The sequence below is a fragment of the Anopheles funestus genome, chromosome 3RL (genome assembly GCF_943734845.2).
Source record: "Anopheles funestus chromosome 3RL, idAnoFuneDA-416_04, whole genome shotgun sequence".
Taxonomy (NCBI): Eukaryota; Metazoa; Arthropoda; class Insecta; order Diptera; family Culicidae; genus Anopheles; species Anopheles funestus.
The window spans coordinates 66,267,628-66,282,416 of record NC_064599.1 but is presented as its reverse complement, the minus strand read 5'-3'; the positions used below and the strand labels follow the sequence as shown (position 1 = coordinate 66,282,416).

General features: G+C 35.2%; 1 protein-coding gene across 4 annotated transcripts in view; it reads left to right on the top strand.

Moving 5' to 3' along the window:
* The window catches only part of LOC125769770 (nyctalopin-like), a 266,449-nt gene extending 251,932 nt beyond the window's left edge, over positions 1 to 14,517 (top strand). For all 4 annotated transcript variants that reach the window (XM_049438623.1, XM_049438621.1, XM_049438622.1 and 1 more), the window contains one exon: positions 11,922 to 14,517. In XM_049438623.1, coding sequence (XP_049294580.1) covers positions 11,922 to 13,101 — 1,180 coding nt within the window. In that variant the 3' untranslated portion in view covers positions 13,102 to 14,517. The remainder of the gene's footprint in view (positions 1 to 11,921) is intronic.
* Positions 14,518 to 14,789: the final 272 nt, after the last annotated feature.

Here is a 14,789-nt window from a genome sequence, read left to right as displayed (position 1 = left end):
AATAAAAAAAAGAGTGAAAAATAATGAAAAAATCAAAAAATTCAAAAAAATGAAAATTTACTAAGGGTCAATCTTGCACCAAAATTTGCCTATAACTCGGTCGGTATCCAACGGATCGCCAATCTTTAACCTGTGGTCGATAGATGGCACCAATGGCTACATTTTCTTCGTGGACGGTCATGCCCTCAGATGTATGTGCCAGAAGTTATTCGAGGAACCAAGTTCCTTACCCTGTTTGAGAAAATGTAAAATTTTCCTCATTTTTGCACTAACTTTTGCCTATAACTCGGTCGGTATCCAACGGATCGCCAATCTTCAACTTGTGGTCGATAGATGGCACCAATGGCTACATTTTCTTCTTGGACAGCCATACCGTCAGATGTCTGTGCCAGAAGTTATTCGAGGAACCAAGTTCCTTACCCTGTTTTTGAACAATTTAGCAAAATTGAAAAATGTGATATATTTTCATGGGAATTTGTTGCAATATGTTTCTTTTCACTCAAATAATGCCTTAAACTAAAAAAAGAATAAAAAATTGAAAAAAAAATTTCAAAAAAATTTCAACTCGAAAATTTCATAAGGCTTACCCCTTACGTTTTTTTTGAGAAATTTTGCAAAAAAAAATAAAATTGTTTTATTTTAATCCCAATTGGTTGCAATGAGTTTCTTTTCACTCAAATAATGTTTGAATTAAAAAAAGAGTGAAAAATAATGAAAAAATCAAAAAATTCAAAAAAATGAAAATTTACTAAGGGTCATTTTTGCACCAAGTTTTGGCTATAAGTCGGTCGGTATCCAACGGATCGCCAATCTTTAACCTGTGGTCGATAGATGGCATCAATGGCTACATTTTCTTCTTGGACGGCCATGCCCTCAGATGTCTGTGCCAGAAGTTATTCGAGGAACCAAGTTCCTTACCCTGTTTGATAAAATGTAAAAATTTTCTCATTTTTGCACCAACTTTTGCCTATAACTCGATCGGTATCCAACGGATCGCCAATCTTTAACCTGTGGTCGATAGATGGCACCAATGGCTACATTTTCTTCTTGGACAGCCATACCGTCAGATGTCTGTGCCAGAAGTTATTCGAGGAACCAAGTTCCTTACCCTGTTTTTGAACAATTTAGCAAAATTGAAAAATGTGATATATTTTCATGGGAATTTGTTGCAATATGTTTCTTTTCACTCAAATAATGCCTTAAACTAAAAAAAGAATAAAAAATCGAAAAAAAAATTTCAAAAAAATTTCAACTCGAAAATTTCATAAGGCTTACCCCTTACGTTTTTTTTGAGAAATTTTGCAAAAAAAATAAAATTATTTTATTTTAATCCCAATTGGTTGCAATGAGTTTCTTTTCACTCAAATAATAATTGAAATAAAAAAAAGAGTGAAAAATAATGAAAAAATCAAAAAATTCAAAAAACTGAAAATTTACTAAGGGTCATTTTTGCACCAAAATTTGCCTATAACTCGGTCGGTATCCAACGGATCGCCAATCTTTAACCTGTGGTCGATAGATGGCATCAATGGCTATATTTTCTTCTTGGACGGCCATGCCCTCAGATGTGTGTGCCAGAAGTTATTCGAGGAACCAAGTTCCTTACCCTGTTTGATAAAATGTAAAATTTTTCTCATTTTTGCACCAACTTTTGCCTATAACTCGGTCGGTATCCAACGGATCGCCAATCTTTAACTTGTGGTCGATAGATGGCACCAATGGCTACATTTTCTTCTTGGACGGCCATACCGTCAGATGTCTGTGCCAGAAGTTATTCGAGGAACCAAGTTCCTTACCCTGTTTTTGAACAATTTAGCAAAATTGAAAAATGTGATATATTTTCATGGGAATTTGTTGCAATATGTTTCTTTTCACTCAAATAATGCTTAAAACTAAAACAAGAATAAAAAATCGAAAAAAAAATTTCAAAAAAATTTCAACTCGAAAATTTCATAAGGCTTACCCCTTACGTTTTTTTTTGAGAAATTTTGCAAAAAAAATAAAATTGTTTTATTTTAATCCCAATTGGTTGCAATGAGTTTCTTTTCACTCAAATAATGATTGAAATAAAAAAAAGAGTGAAAAATAATGAAAAAATCAAAAAATTCAAAAAAATGAAAATTTACTAAGGGTCAATCTTGCACCAAAATTTGCCTATAACTCGGTCGGTATCCAACGGATCGCCAATCTTTAACCTGTGGTCGATAGATGGCACCAATGGCTACATTTTCTTCGTGGACGGTCATGCCCTCAGATGTATGTGCCAGAAGTTATTCGAGGAACCAAGTTCCTTACCCTGTTTGAGAAAATGTAAAATTTTCCTCATTTTTGCACTAACTTTTGCCTATAACTCGGTCGGTATCCAACGGATCGCCAATCTTCAACTTGTGGTCGATAGATGGCACCAATGGCTACATTTTCTTCTTGGACATCCATGCTCTCAGGTGTCCGTGCCGGAAGTTATTCGAGGAACCAAGTTCCTTACCCTGTTTGATAAAATGTAAAAATTTTCTCATTTTTGCACCAACTTTTGCCTATAACTCGGTCGGTATCCAACGGATCGCCAATCTTCAACTTGTGGTCGATAGATGGCACCAATGGCTACATTTTATTCTTGGACAGCCATACCGTCAGATGTCTGTGCCAGAAGTTATTCGAGGAACCAAGTTCCTTACCCTGTTTTTGAACAATTTAGCAAAATTGAAAACTGTGATATATTTTCATGGGAATTTGTTGCAATATGTTTCTTTTCACTCAAATAATGCTTAAAACTAAAAAAAGAATAAAAAATCGAAAAAAAAATTTCAAAAAAATTTCAACTCGAAAATTTCATAAGGCTTACCCCTTACGTTTTTTTTTGAGAAATTTTGCAAAAAAAATAAAATTGTTTTATTTTAATCCCAATTGGTTGCAATGAGTTTCTTTTCACTCAAATAATGATTGAAATAAAAAAAAGAGTGAAAAATAATCAAAAAATCAAAAAATTCAAAAAAATGAAAATTTACTAAGGGTCATTTTTGCACCAAAATTTGCCTATAACTCGGTCGGTATCCAACGGATCACCAATCTTTAACCTGTGGTCGATAGATGGCACCAATGGCTACATTTTCTTCGTGGACGGTCATGCCCTCAGATGTATGTGCCAGAAGTTATTCGAGGAACCAAGTTCCTTACCCTGTTTGAGAAAATGTAAAATTTTCCTCATTTTTGCACTAACTTTTGCCTATAACTCGGTCGGTATCCAACGGATCGCCAATCTTCAACTTGTGGTCGATAGATGGCACCAATGGCTACATTTTCTTCTTGGACAGCCATACCGTCAGATGTCTGTGCCAGAAGTTATTCGAGGAACCAAGTTCCTTACCCTGTTTTTGAACAATTTAGCAAAATTGAAAAATGTGATATATTTTCATGGGAATTTGTTGCAATATGTTTCTTTTCACTCAAATAATGCCTTAAACTAAAAAAAGAATAAAAAATTGAAAAAAAAATTTCAAAAAAATTTCAACTCGAAAATTTCATAAGGCTTACCCCTTACGTTTTTTTTGAGAAATTTTGCAAAAAAAATAAAATTGTTTTATTTTAATCCCAATTGGTTGCAATGAGTTTCTTTTCACTCAAATAATGATTGAAATAAAAAAAAGAGTGAAAAATAATGAAAAAATCAAAAAATTCAAAAAAATGAAAATTTACTAAGGGTCATTTTTGCACCAAGTTTTGGCTATAAGTCGGTCGGTATCCAACGGATCGCCAATCTTTAACCTGTGGTCGATAGATGGCATCAATGGCTACATTTTCTTCTTGGACGGCCATGCCCTCAGATGTCTGTGCCAGAAGTTATTCGAGGAACCAAGTTCCTTACCCTGTTTGATAAAATGTAAAAATTTTCTCATTTTTGCACCAACTTTTGCCTATAACTCGATCGGTATCCAACGGATCGCCAATCTTTAACCTGTGGTCGATAGATGGCACCAATGGCTACATTTTCTTCTTGGACAGCCATACCGTCAGATGTCTGTGCCAGAAGTTATTCGAGGAACCAAGTTCCTTACCCTGTTTTTGAACAATTTAGCAAAATTGAAAAATGTGATATATTTTCATGGGAATTTGTTGCAATATGTTTCTTTTCACTCAAATAATGCTTAAAACTAAAAAAAGAATAAAAAATCGAAAAAAAAATTTCAAAAAAATTTCAACTCGAAAATTTCATAAGGCTTACCCCTTACGTTTTTTTTGAGAAATTTTGCAAAAAAAATAAAATTGTTTTATTTTAATCCCAATTGGTTGCAATGAGTTTCTTTTCACTCAAATAATGATTGAAATAAAAAAAAGAGTGAAAAGTAATCAAAAAATCAAAAAATTCAAAAAAATGAAAATTTACTAAGGGTCATTTTTGCACCAAAATTTGCCTATAACTCGGTCGGTATCCAACGGATCGCCAATCTTTAACGCGTGGTCGATAGATGGCACCAATGGCTACATTTTCTTCTTGGACAGCCATACCGTCAGATGTCTGTGCCGGAAGTTATTCGAGGAACCAAGTTCCTTACCCTGTTTGATAAAATGTAAAATTTTCTCATTTTTGCACCAACTTTTGCCTATAACTCGGTCGGTATCCAACGGATCGCCAATCTTCAACTTGTGGTCGATAGATGGCACCAATGGCTACATTTTCTTCTTGGACAGCCATACCGTCAGATGTCTGTGCCAGAAGTTATTCGAGGAACCAAGTTCCTTACCCTGTTTTTGAACAATTTAGCAAAATTGAAAACTGTGATATATTTTCATGGGAATTTGTTGCAATATGTTTCTTTTCACTCAAATAATGCTTAAAACTAAAAAAAGAATAAAAAATCGAAAAAAAAATTTCAAAAAAATTTCAACTCGAAAATTTCATAAGGCTTACCCCTTACGTTTTTTTTGAGAAATTTTGCAAAAAAAATAAAATTGTTTTATTTTAATCCCAATTGGTTGCAATGAGTTTCTTTTCACTCAAATAATGATTGAAATAAAAAAAAGAGTGAAAAATAATCAAAAAATCAAAAAATTCAAAAAAATGAAAATTTACTAAGGGTCATTTTTGCACCAAAATTTGCCTATAACTCGGTCGGTATCCAACGGATCGCCAATCTTTAACCTGTGGTCGATAGATGGCACCAATGGCTACATTTTCTTCGTGGACGGTCATGCCCTCAGATGTATGTGCCAGAAGTTATTCGAGGAACCAAGTTCCTTACCCTGTTTGAGAAAATGTAAAATTTTCCTCATTTTTGCACTAACTTTTGCCTATAACTCGGTCGGTATCCAACGGATCGCCAATCTTCAACTTGTGGTCGATAGATGGCACCAATGGCTACATTTTCTTCTTGGACAGCCATACCGTCAGATGTCTGTGCCAGAAGTTATTCGAGGAACCAAGTTCCTTACCCTGTTTTTGAACAATTTAGCAAAATTGAAAAATGTGATATATTTTCATGGGAATTTGTTGCAATATGTTTCTTTTCACTCAAATAATGCCTTAAACTAAAAAAAGAATAAAAAATTGAAAAAAAAAATTTCAAAAAAATTTCAACTCGAAAATTTCATAAGGCTTACCCCTTACGTTTTTTTTGAGAAATTTTGCAAAAAAAATAAAATTGTTTTATTTTAATCCCAATTGGTTGCAATGAGTTTCTTTTCACTCAAATAATGATTGAAATAAAAAAAAGAGTGAAAAATAATGAAAAAATCAAAAAATTCAAAAAAATGAAAATTTACTAAGGGTCATTTTTGCACCAAGTTTTGGCTATAAGTCGGTCGGTATCCAACGGATCGCCAATCTTTAACCTGTGGTCGATAGATGGCATCAATGGCTACATTTTCTTCTTGGACGGCCATGCCCTCAGATGTCTGTGCCAGAAGTTATTCGAGGAACCAAGTTCCTTACCCTGTTTGATAAAATGTAAAATTTTTCTCATTTTTGCACCAACTTTTGCCTATAACTCGATCGGTATCCAACGGATCGCCAATCTTTAACCTGTGGTCGATAGATGGCACCAATGGCTACATTTTCTTCTTGGACAGCCATACCGTCAGATGTCTGTGCCAGAAGTTATTCGAGGAACCAAGTTCCTTACCCTGTTTTTGAACAATTTAGCAAAATTGAAAAATGTGATATATTTTCATGGGAATTTGTTGCAATATGTTTCTTTTCACTCAAATAATGCTTTAAACTAAAAAAAGAATAAAAAATCGAAAAAAAAAAATTCAAAAAAATTTCAACTCGAAAATTTCATAAGGCTTACCCCTTACGTTTTTTTTTGAGAAATTTTGCAAAAAAAATAAAATTGTTTTATTTTAATCCCAATTGGTTGCAATGAGTTTCTTTTCACTCAAATAATGATTGAAATAAAAAAAAGAGTGAAAAATAATCAAAAAATCAAAAAATTCAAAAAAATGAAAATTTACTAAGGGTCAATCTTGCACCAAAATTTGCCTATAACTCGGTCGGTATCCAACGGATCGCCAATCTTTAACGTGTGGTCGATAGATGGCACCAATGGCTACATTTTCTTCTTGGACATCCATGCTCTCAGGTGTCCGTGCCGGAAGTTATTCGAGGAACCAAGTTCCTTACCCTGTTTGATAAAATGTAAAAATTTTCTCATTTTTGCACCAACTTTTGCCTATAACTCGGTCGGTATCCAACGGATCGCCAATCTTCAACTTGTGGTCGATAGATGGCACCAATGGCTACATTTTCTTCTTGGACAGCCATACCGTCAGATGTCTGTGCCAGAAGTTATTCGAGGAACCAAGTTCCTTACCCTGTTTTTGAACAATTTAGCAAAATTGAAAAATGTGATATATTTTCATGGGAATTTGTTGCAATATGTTTCTTTTCACTCAAATAATGCCATAAACTAAAAAAAGAATAAAAAATCGAAAAAAAAATTTCAACTCGAAAATTTCATAAGGCTTACCCCTTACGTTTTTTTTGAGAAATTTTGCAAAAAAAATAAAATTGTTTTATTTTAATCCCAATTGGTTGCAATGAGTTTCTTTTCACTCAAATAATGATTGAAATAAAAAAAGAGTGAAAAATAATGAAAAAATCAAAAAATTCAAAAAAATGAAAATTTACTAAGGGTCATTTTTGCACCAAGTTTTGGCTATAAGTCGGTCGGTATCCAACGGATCGCCAATCTTTAACCTGTGGTCGATAGATGGCATCAATGGCTACATTTTCTTTTTGGACGGCCATGCCCTCAGATGTCTGTGCCAGAAGTTATTCGAGGAACCAAGTTCCTTACCCTGTTTGAGAAAATGTAAAATTTTCTCATTTTTGCACCAACTTTTGTCTATAACTCGGTCGGTATCCAACGGATCACCAATCTTTAACTTGTGGTCGATAGATGGCACCAATGGCTACATTTTCTTCTTGGACGACCATACCGTCAGATGTCTGTGCCAGAAGTTATTCGAGGAACCAAGTTCCTTACCCTGTTTTTGAACAATTTAGCAAAATTGAAAAATGTGATATATTTTCATGGGAATTTGTTGCAATATGTTTCTTTTCACTCAAATAATGCCTTAAACTAAAAAAAGAATAAAAAATCGAAAAAAAAATTTCAAAAAAATTTCAACTCGAAAATTTCATAAGGCTTACCCCTTACGTTTTTTTTGAGAAATTTTGCAAAAAAAAAAAATTGTTTTATTTTAATCCCAATTGGTTGCAATGAGTTTCTTTTCACTCAAATAATGATTGAAATAAAAAAAAAGAGTGAAAAATAATGAAAAAATCAAAAAATTCAAAAAACTGAAAATTTACTAAGGGTCATTTTTGCACCAAAATTTGCCTATAACTCGGTCGGTATCCAACGGATCGCCAATCTTTAACCTGTGGTCGATAGATGGCATCAATGGCTATATTTTCTTCTTGGACGGCCATGCCCTCAGATGTGTGTGCCAGAAGTTATTCGAGGAACCAAGTTCCTTACCCTGTTTGATAAAATGTAAAATTTTTCTCATTTTTGCACCAACTTTTGCCTATAACTCGGTCGGTATCCAACGGATCGCCAATCTTTAACTTGTGGTCGATAGATGGCACCAATGGCTACATTTTCTTCTTGGACAGCCATACCGTCAGATGTCTGTGCCAGAAGTTATTCGAGGAACCAAGTTCCTTACCCTGTTTTTGAACAATTTAGCAAAATTGAAAAATGTGATATATTTTCATGGGAATTTGTTGCAATATGTTTCTTTTCACTCAAATAATGCTTAAAACTAAAAAAAGAATAAAAAATCGAAAAAAAAGTTCAAAAAAATTTCAACTCGAAAATTTCATAAGGCTTACCCCTTACGTTTTTTTTGAGAAATTTTGCAAAAAAAATAAAATTGTTTTATTTTAATCCCAATTGGTTGCAATGAGTTTCTTTTCACTCAAATAATGATTGAAATAAAAAAAAGAGTGAAAAATAATGAAAAAATCAAAAAATTCAAAAAACTGAAAATTTACTAAGGGTCATTTTTGCACCAAGTTTTGGCTATAAGTCAGTCGGTATCCAACGGATCGCCAATCTTTAACCTGTGGTCGATAGATGGCATCAATGGCTACATTTTCTTCTTGGACAGCCATGCCCTCAGATGTTTGTGCCAGAAGTTATTCGAGGAACCAAGTTCCTTACCCTGTTTGATAAAATGTAAAAATTTTCTCATTTTTGCACCAACTTTTGCCTATAACTCGATCGGTATCCAACGGATCGCCAATCTTTAACTTGTGGTCGATAGATGGCACCAATGGCTACACTTTCTTCTTGGACAGCCATACCGTCAGTTGTCTGTGCCAGAAGTTATTCGAGGAACCAAGTTCCTTACCCTGTTTTTGAACAATTTAGCAAAATTGAAAAATGTGATATATTTTCATGGGAATTTGTTGCAATATGTTTCTTTTCACTCAAATAATGCCTTAAACTAAAAAAAGAATAAAAAAACGAAAAAAAATTTTAAAAAAATTTCAACTCGAAAATTTCATAAGGCTTACCCCTTACGTTTTTTTTGAGAAATTTTGCAAAAAAAAAATTGTTTTATTTTAATCCCAATTGGTTGCAATGAGTTTCTTTTAACTCAAATAATGATTGAAATAAAAAAAAGAGTGAAAAATAATGAAAAAATCAAAAAATTCAAAAAACTGAAAATTTACTAAGGGTCATTTTTGCACCAAGTTTTGGCTATAAGTCAGTCGGTATCCAACGGATCGCCAATCTTTAACCTGTGGTCGATAGATGGCATCAATGGCTACATTTTCTTCTTGGACGGCCATGCCCTCAGATGTCTGTGCCAGAAGTTATTCGAGGAACCAAGTTCCTTACCCTGTTTGATAAAATGTAAAAATTTTCTCATTTTTGCACCAACTTTTGCCTATAACTCGGTCGGTATCCAACGGATCGCCAATCTTTAACTTGTGGTCGATAGATGGCACCAATGGCTACATTTTCTTCTTGGACAGCCATACCGTCAGATGTCTGTGCCAGAAGTTATTCGAGGAACCAAGTTCCTTACCCTGTTTTTGAACAGTTTAGCAAAATTGAAAAATGTGATATATTTTCATGGGAATTTGTTGCAATATGTTTCTTTTCACTCAAATAATGCTTAAAACTAAAAAAAGAATAAAAAATCGAAAAAAAAATTTCAAAAAAATTTCAACTCGAAAATTTCATAAGGCTTACCCCTTACGTTTTTTTTGAGAAATTTTGCAAAAAAAATAAAATTGTTTTATTTTAATCCCAATTGGTTGCAATGAGTTTCTTTTCACTCAAATAATGATTGAAATAAAAAAAAGAGTGAAAAATAATGAAAAAATCAAAAAATTCAAAAAACTGAAAATTTACTAAGGGTCATTTTTGCACCAAAATTTGCCTATAACTCGGTCGGTATCCAACGGATCGCCAATCTTTAACCTGTGGTCGATAGATGGCATCAATGGCTATATTTTCTTCTTGGACGGCCATGCCCTCAGATGTGTGTGCCAGAAGTTATTCGAGGAACCAAGTTCCTTACCCTGTTTGATAAAATGTAAAATTTTTCTCATTTTTGCACCAACTTTTGCCTATAACTCGGTCGGTATCCAACGGATCGCCAATCTTTAACTTGTGGTCGATAGATGGCACCAATGGCTACATTTTCTTCTTGGACAGCCATACCGTCAGATGTCTGTGCCAGAAGTTATTCGAGGAACCAAGTTCCTTACCCTGTTTTTGAACAATTTAGCAAAATTGAAAACTGTGATATATTTTCATGGGAATTTGTTGCAATATGTTTCTTTTCACTCAAATAATGCTTAAAACTAAAAAAAGAATAAAAAATCGAAAAAAAAATTTCAAAAAAATTTCAACTCGAAAATTTCATAAGGCTTACCCCTTACGTTTTTTTTGGGAAATTTTGCAAAAAAAATTAAATTGATTTATTTTAATGCCAACTGGTTGCAATGTGTTTCTTTTCACTCAAGTAATGCTTTAAATAAAAAAAGAGTGAAAAATAATTAAAAAATCAAAAATTCAAAAATATGAAAATTTACTAAGGCTCATTTTTGCATCTAGTTTTGCCTATAACTCGGTCGGTATCCAACGGATCTCCAATCTTTAACCTGTGGTCAATAGATGGCATCAATGGCTACATTTTCTTATTGGACGGCCATGCCCTCAGATGTCTGTGCCAGAAGTTATTCAAGGCCTGCTGTATAGCTGTATAGCCTTAGGCTTTTTTTAAGTAATATTGCTTAATTTATAAATGTGATATATTTTATTGCTGCAATAAGTTTCTTTTCACTCAAATAATGCTTAAAAATAAGAAAAGAATATAAAATAACAAAAAAATAAAAACAAAATATTCAACTCGAAAATTTCATAAGGCTTACCCCATGCCATTTTTTTGAGAAATTTAGCAAAATTTAAAAATTTGTTTTATTGTTAAAACACTCACATACATCAGTGACTTCAACGCTTTATTTTAGCTCTTGATATAACAATGCTGCCTATTATCTTGGGGAACAGAGTGTAAGAAGAAATTATTCAACAAAACGCTAGGAATTATTCGTTGTTTTCGCTGTTTTTTCAGCTTATAATTTCAGTTTCCTTTGTACTCTTAAATGTAATATTTCATCAAACTTCATGCGATAGGCTGCAGCACATCCACGGCACCTAAACTTCTACCCAAATGAAGTGGAAAATGTACCAAGTATAGCTGTAGACGCGTGGCTTCACTCGAAAGCGTAATGATCTTACCCGCCGGATCACTTTTACCACCGCTGCAAACAAGCCCCACATAATGTTGCTGTTTGTTATGCTCATGTTTTCCATGTACCGAACCGTATAAATTGTAGCATCATTAACAATGCTATCTTATATGTGGCACTCGCTTCAAAACTCAAGCCGAGAGGAAACCTGTTCGCTCGATTTACCTTGCGCGTCGTAAACATAACTCTTGAGGCAGTATCAAGCAAGTGGTGCGATGGTGCATTTGCATTGTAACTCGCGACAATTCATGAACCGTGATTATCGTGATAGCTACACGAACAATATTTTTTTGTACAATAAACGACCATTGTAGGTAAAAGGAAAAATAAAATCAAATTCAATGAGTTGTTAAAAAAAATAATATTCATCCACACACGATAGAAGTGTTATAGGTGGGTGTAACAAAATGTTAACTAAATCTCAATTTCTTTAGTTGTTTTATTGTGGGTTATTCAAGTTTGGAATATTTATGACATGCTTTAAATATTATACAACAGGTTTTTCTTAAGTAACAACATAATTCAAGCGACATCAGAACTCATGGCATCTTTAACTTCGTTTTAGGCATTTTGCACATTTGCATGAAACATGTCGTACTAATCGATCTCTTTCTGTTCTCTTTGTTTCCTCTTTCACTAACTTGTTTAGGGCGTTTATCGATAATACACATCTGCAGGTGTTAACGCTCGATGAGAATCCTTCATTTTCGGCACTTCCCGTGCGCCTGTTTCACGGCAATCCGCATCTGATTGACATTTCCATGCGACGCAACGCGCTTCTAACGCTGGATGCCGTCCAGTTTCCGCTCGATCGTCTACAGCGCTTGAAGCTGGCGGGAAATCCGCTCGTGTGCAACTGCACCATTCGGTGGCTGTGGCGACTAGTGACCGGGACGCACGATGATGACGATGGCGATGATCCGGACGGTGTAGCGTTTCTAGGGAAATCGTTGGCCGATCACTCGAACATCACGACCGTGCTGCTGATCGACAAGGACGAGATCGGATGTGATCTGAACGAGGATGGGTTGGTGACGCGCCGTACGCTGCGCAACATGTCCGAAGGTGATATAAACTGTCCAGCCCATCTTGTGACGGTGCTGAGCATACTTCTGAGTTTGCTACTGTTGGCACTCGGCGCTGGTGCGGCCATCGTCTACAGGCGCAAGTCCCGCGAGCGTAAAAAGATTTTACAGGAGCGCAAGAATGTACACGAGCGTATAGTGCCGCAGAAGGTGGACAAGCTGGAGTTGGAGCGTTACCTTGCCCAGCAGGTCCTGTCGAACGATTACCGTGAGCTTAGGCCTGCCTGTGATCTCCCAGTGCGGTACGATCTGAAGTACCCGGACCAGACGGCACATCAGCTGGGAGCTGCCCCGGATGTGGATGCCGACTCTGACCATTACGAGAACATAGACTACCTCCAGCATCAGCGTGTCCTTGGTAATTCGACCACACCGAACGTGTCCTCACACTCGATCATTACGAACCCTTTCCACCATCAACCGCCGAGTCAGTACCACTTCGTGCAAGGACATCCTCAAGTGCAGTCTCAGCTGCATTCTGCTACCTACCAACACCAACCACATCATAGTCCACACCACCAACACCATCATCAGCATCCTCCTGCACCGGCGATGACGATGCAGCATCCGCACAAGTACCCACACCAGCAGCACCACACGGCCGGTCCTCTGGGTCCGGGGTCTGCCAACAACAGTAACACTTTGCCAGTGCCTCCGGTGCAGCGTAGCCTCAACAACTATTCGCCCAACTTCTTCATCTACGTTCTGTACTCCCACTTCATACTGCTCCTGCTGACATTATGATGAGGTACAGGACATAGCACGGGATCCATACTGCGTTAGGCAATTCGTGTCCAACTATTTAAAGGTAGCAGTGAAGCAATCGAAATCAAACTCTTTGTGTCACCGGCGCTGGAATCGGTGTGTTTGTACAGAAACGTTAGGGAAATAATTGTCCGGAACCTTCTTTTCATTTGCCAATGTTCTAAGTCACCAGATGTCGTCGCATTTTGTCTGGACCCGAATGAACGACAAGGCTAGTAAGAAATGACAACAAAACTCGTTAGAACACAAGCAAACACGTACTCTAGACTAATGTTAACAACCGGTACGTTAAGGCGAATTGTTTTTTTTTCTAATGAATCGTTCAGATGCGCCATATTAGGTTAAGTAATTTTGTATCTCGGATTGTATTGTACATTGAAAACAAAAAAGAAACGATTAACCTAACCGAGTATTTGTATTAAAGGAATCTTCAATGAGGTATGATGTCATACGTTAAAAGATCATTTTAATAAATTTTACCTTCTTTGCTTTCTCACTCATTTTTTTTCTTGACAGTTCTCTTTCCGTTTCTTCTAACAGATCTCTTTTGAATTTCTGCTTAATTCTTCATTCGGATTTTTTCAATGTAATTAAAAAATCCATTCTTGAATTGTTATTATCTAAATTTGACTCTGTTACTAATTCTCCTCGAGCCATGTATCAGTTTTCACGTTTCTTTTTGTACAGTAGATAGAGATAATTTATATTTGTACAACTAGCGTAGGCGGATACACAACCTTCTGAAGGGTAGGGCAGAACAAGCTGTTCTCACGAAATGTTCGTAGCGAAGAGGTAAACCGAAAAGGTGTGTGAAGTGTTAGTAACAAACCACCATTTTCCATCACTTCGAGATACATGGGAAAATAGTAAGCAGAGGAAAAAAAGAAAAAAATACAACACACAGATATGGCAATGATAATCTTACTGAGCAGAAACGGAAAAAATGTTTGAAATGCTTCATTTTGTATTGCGCAACAAATTTGTGAATAAAGATTTCTTTGTCCGTAAGCTTAGATAAAACTTCTAAAACATTAAATTCAAAAAAGGTGTTTTTTTTTCTTGTTAAATACACGAAATGAAAAGCAATCTACAACAAAAAAAAACAAAACAAAATGGAAAATTAGAAAAAATTGGGTACGAAAATCTTTTGTAAGATGGAAGTGAATTTAAACAAGGCAAAACTTAACGTATAAGATTATGAATATGTTACACTGAGTTGTTATAAGACTGAGCAAGTGGAAGAAATGAAATGGCTAACGGAAGAGAAAATAAATTTGACTACTGAAAAAAACACACACAAACGCGTATGAACTAGGTTGTACGATCGTTCGATCCGAAATAACACTCTAGATGGATTTCTATTGACTTTGAATTGTTCGCTTTAAGATCATCCCAAACAAAAATGTAGTTTTGCTGAATACTTGATACAGAATGGGTAAGTAATACTTAAAGAATATAAATCCTTGTTTTTGAACCAAAATACCTCGTAAAATGTTTCACTGACTCATTTAATGCATTTGGAGCAAATTTTCCTAAGTACGAAAATATGAGAAAATGTTAAAATATTTGGTCAGACATGTTTAGTAATGCTTAACGTTTGTTTCGCACGATTACGGTTGGACAAAGAACGTCTTGATATGATGCAACAAATATCTCACGTTTGAGGG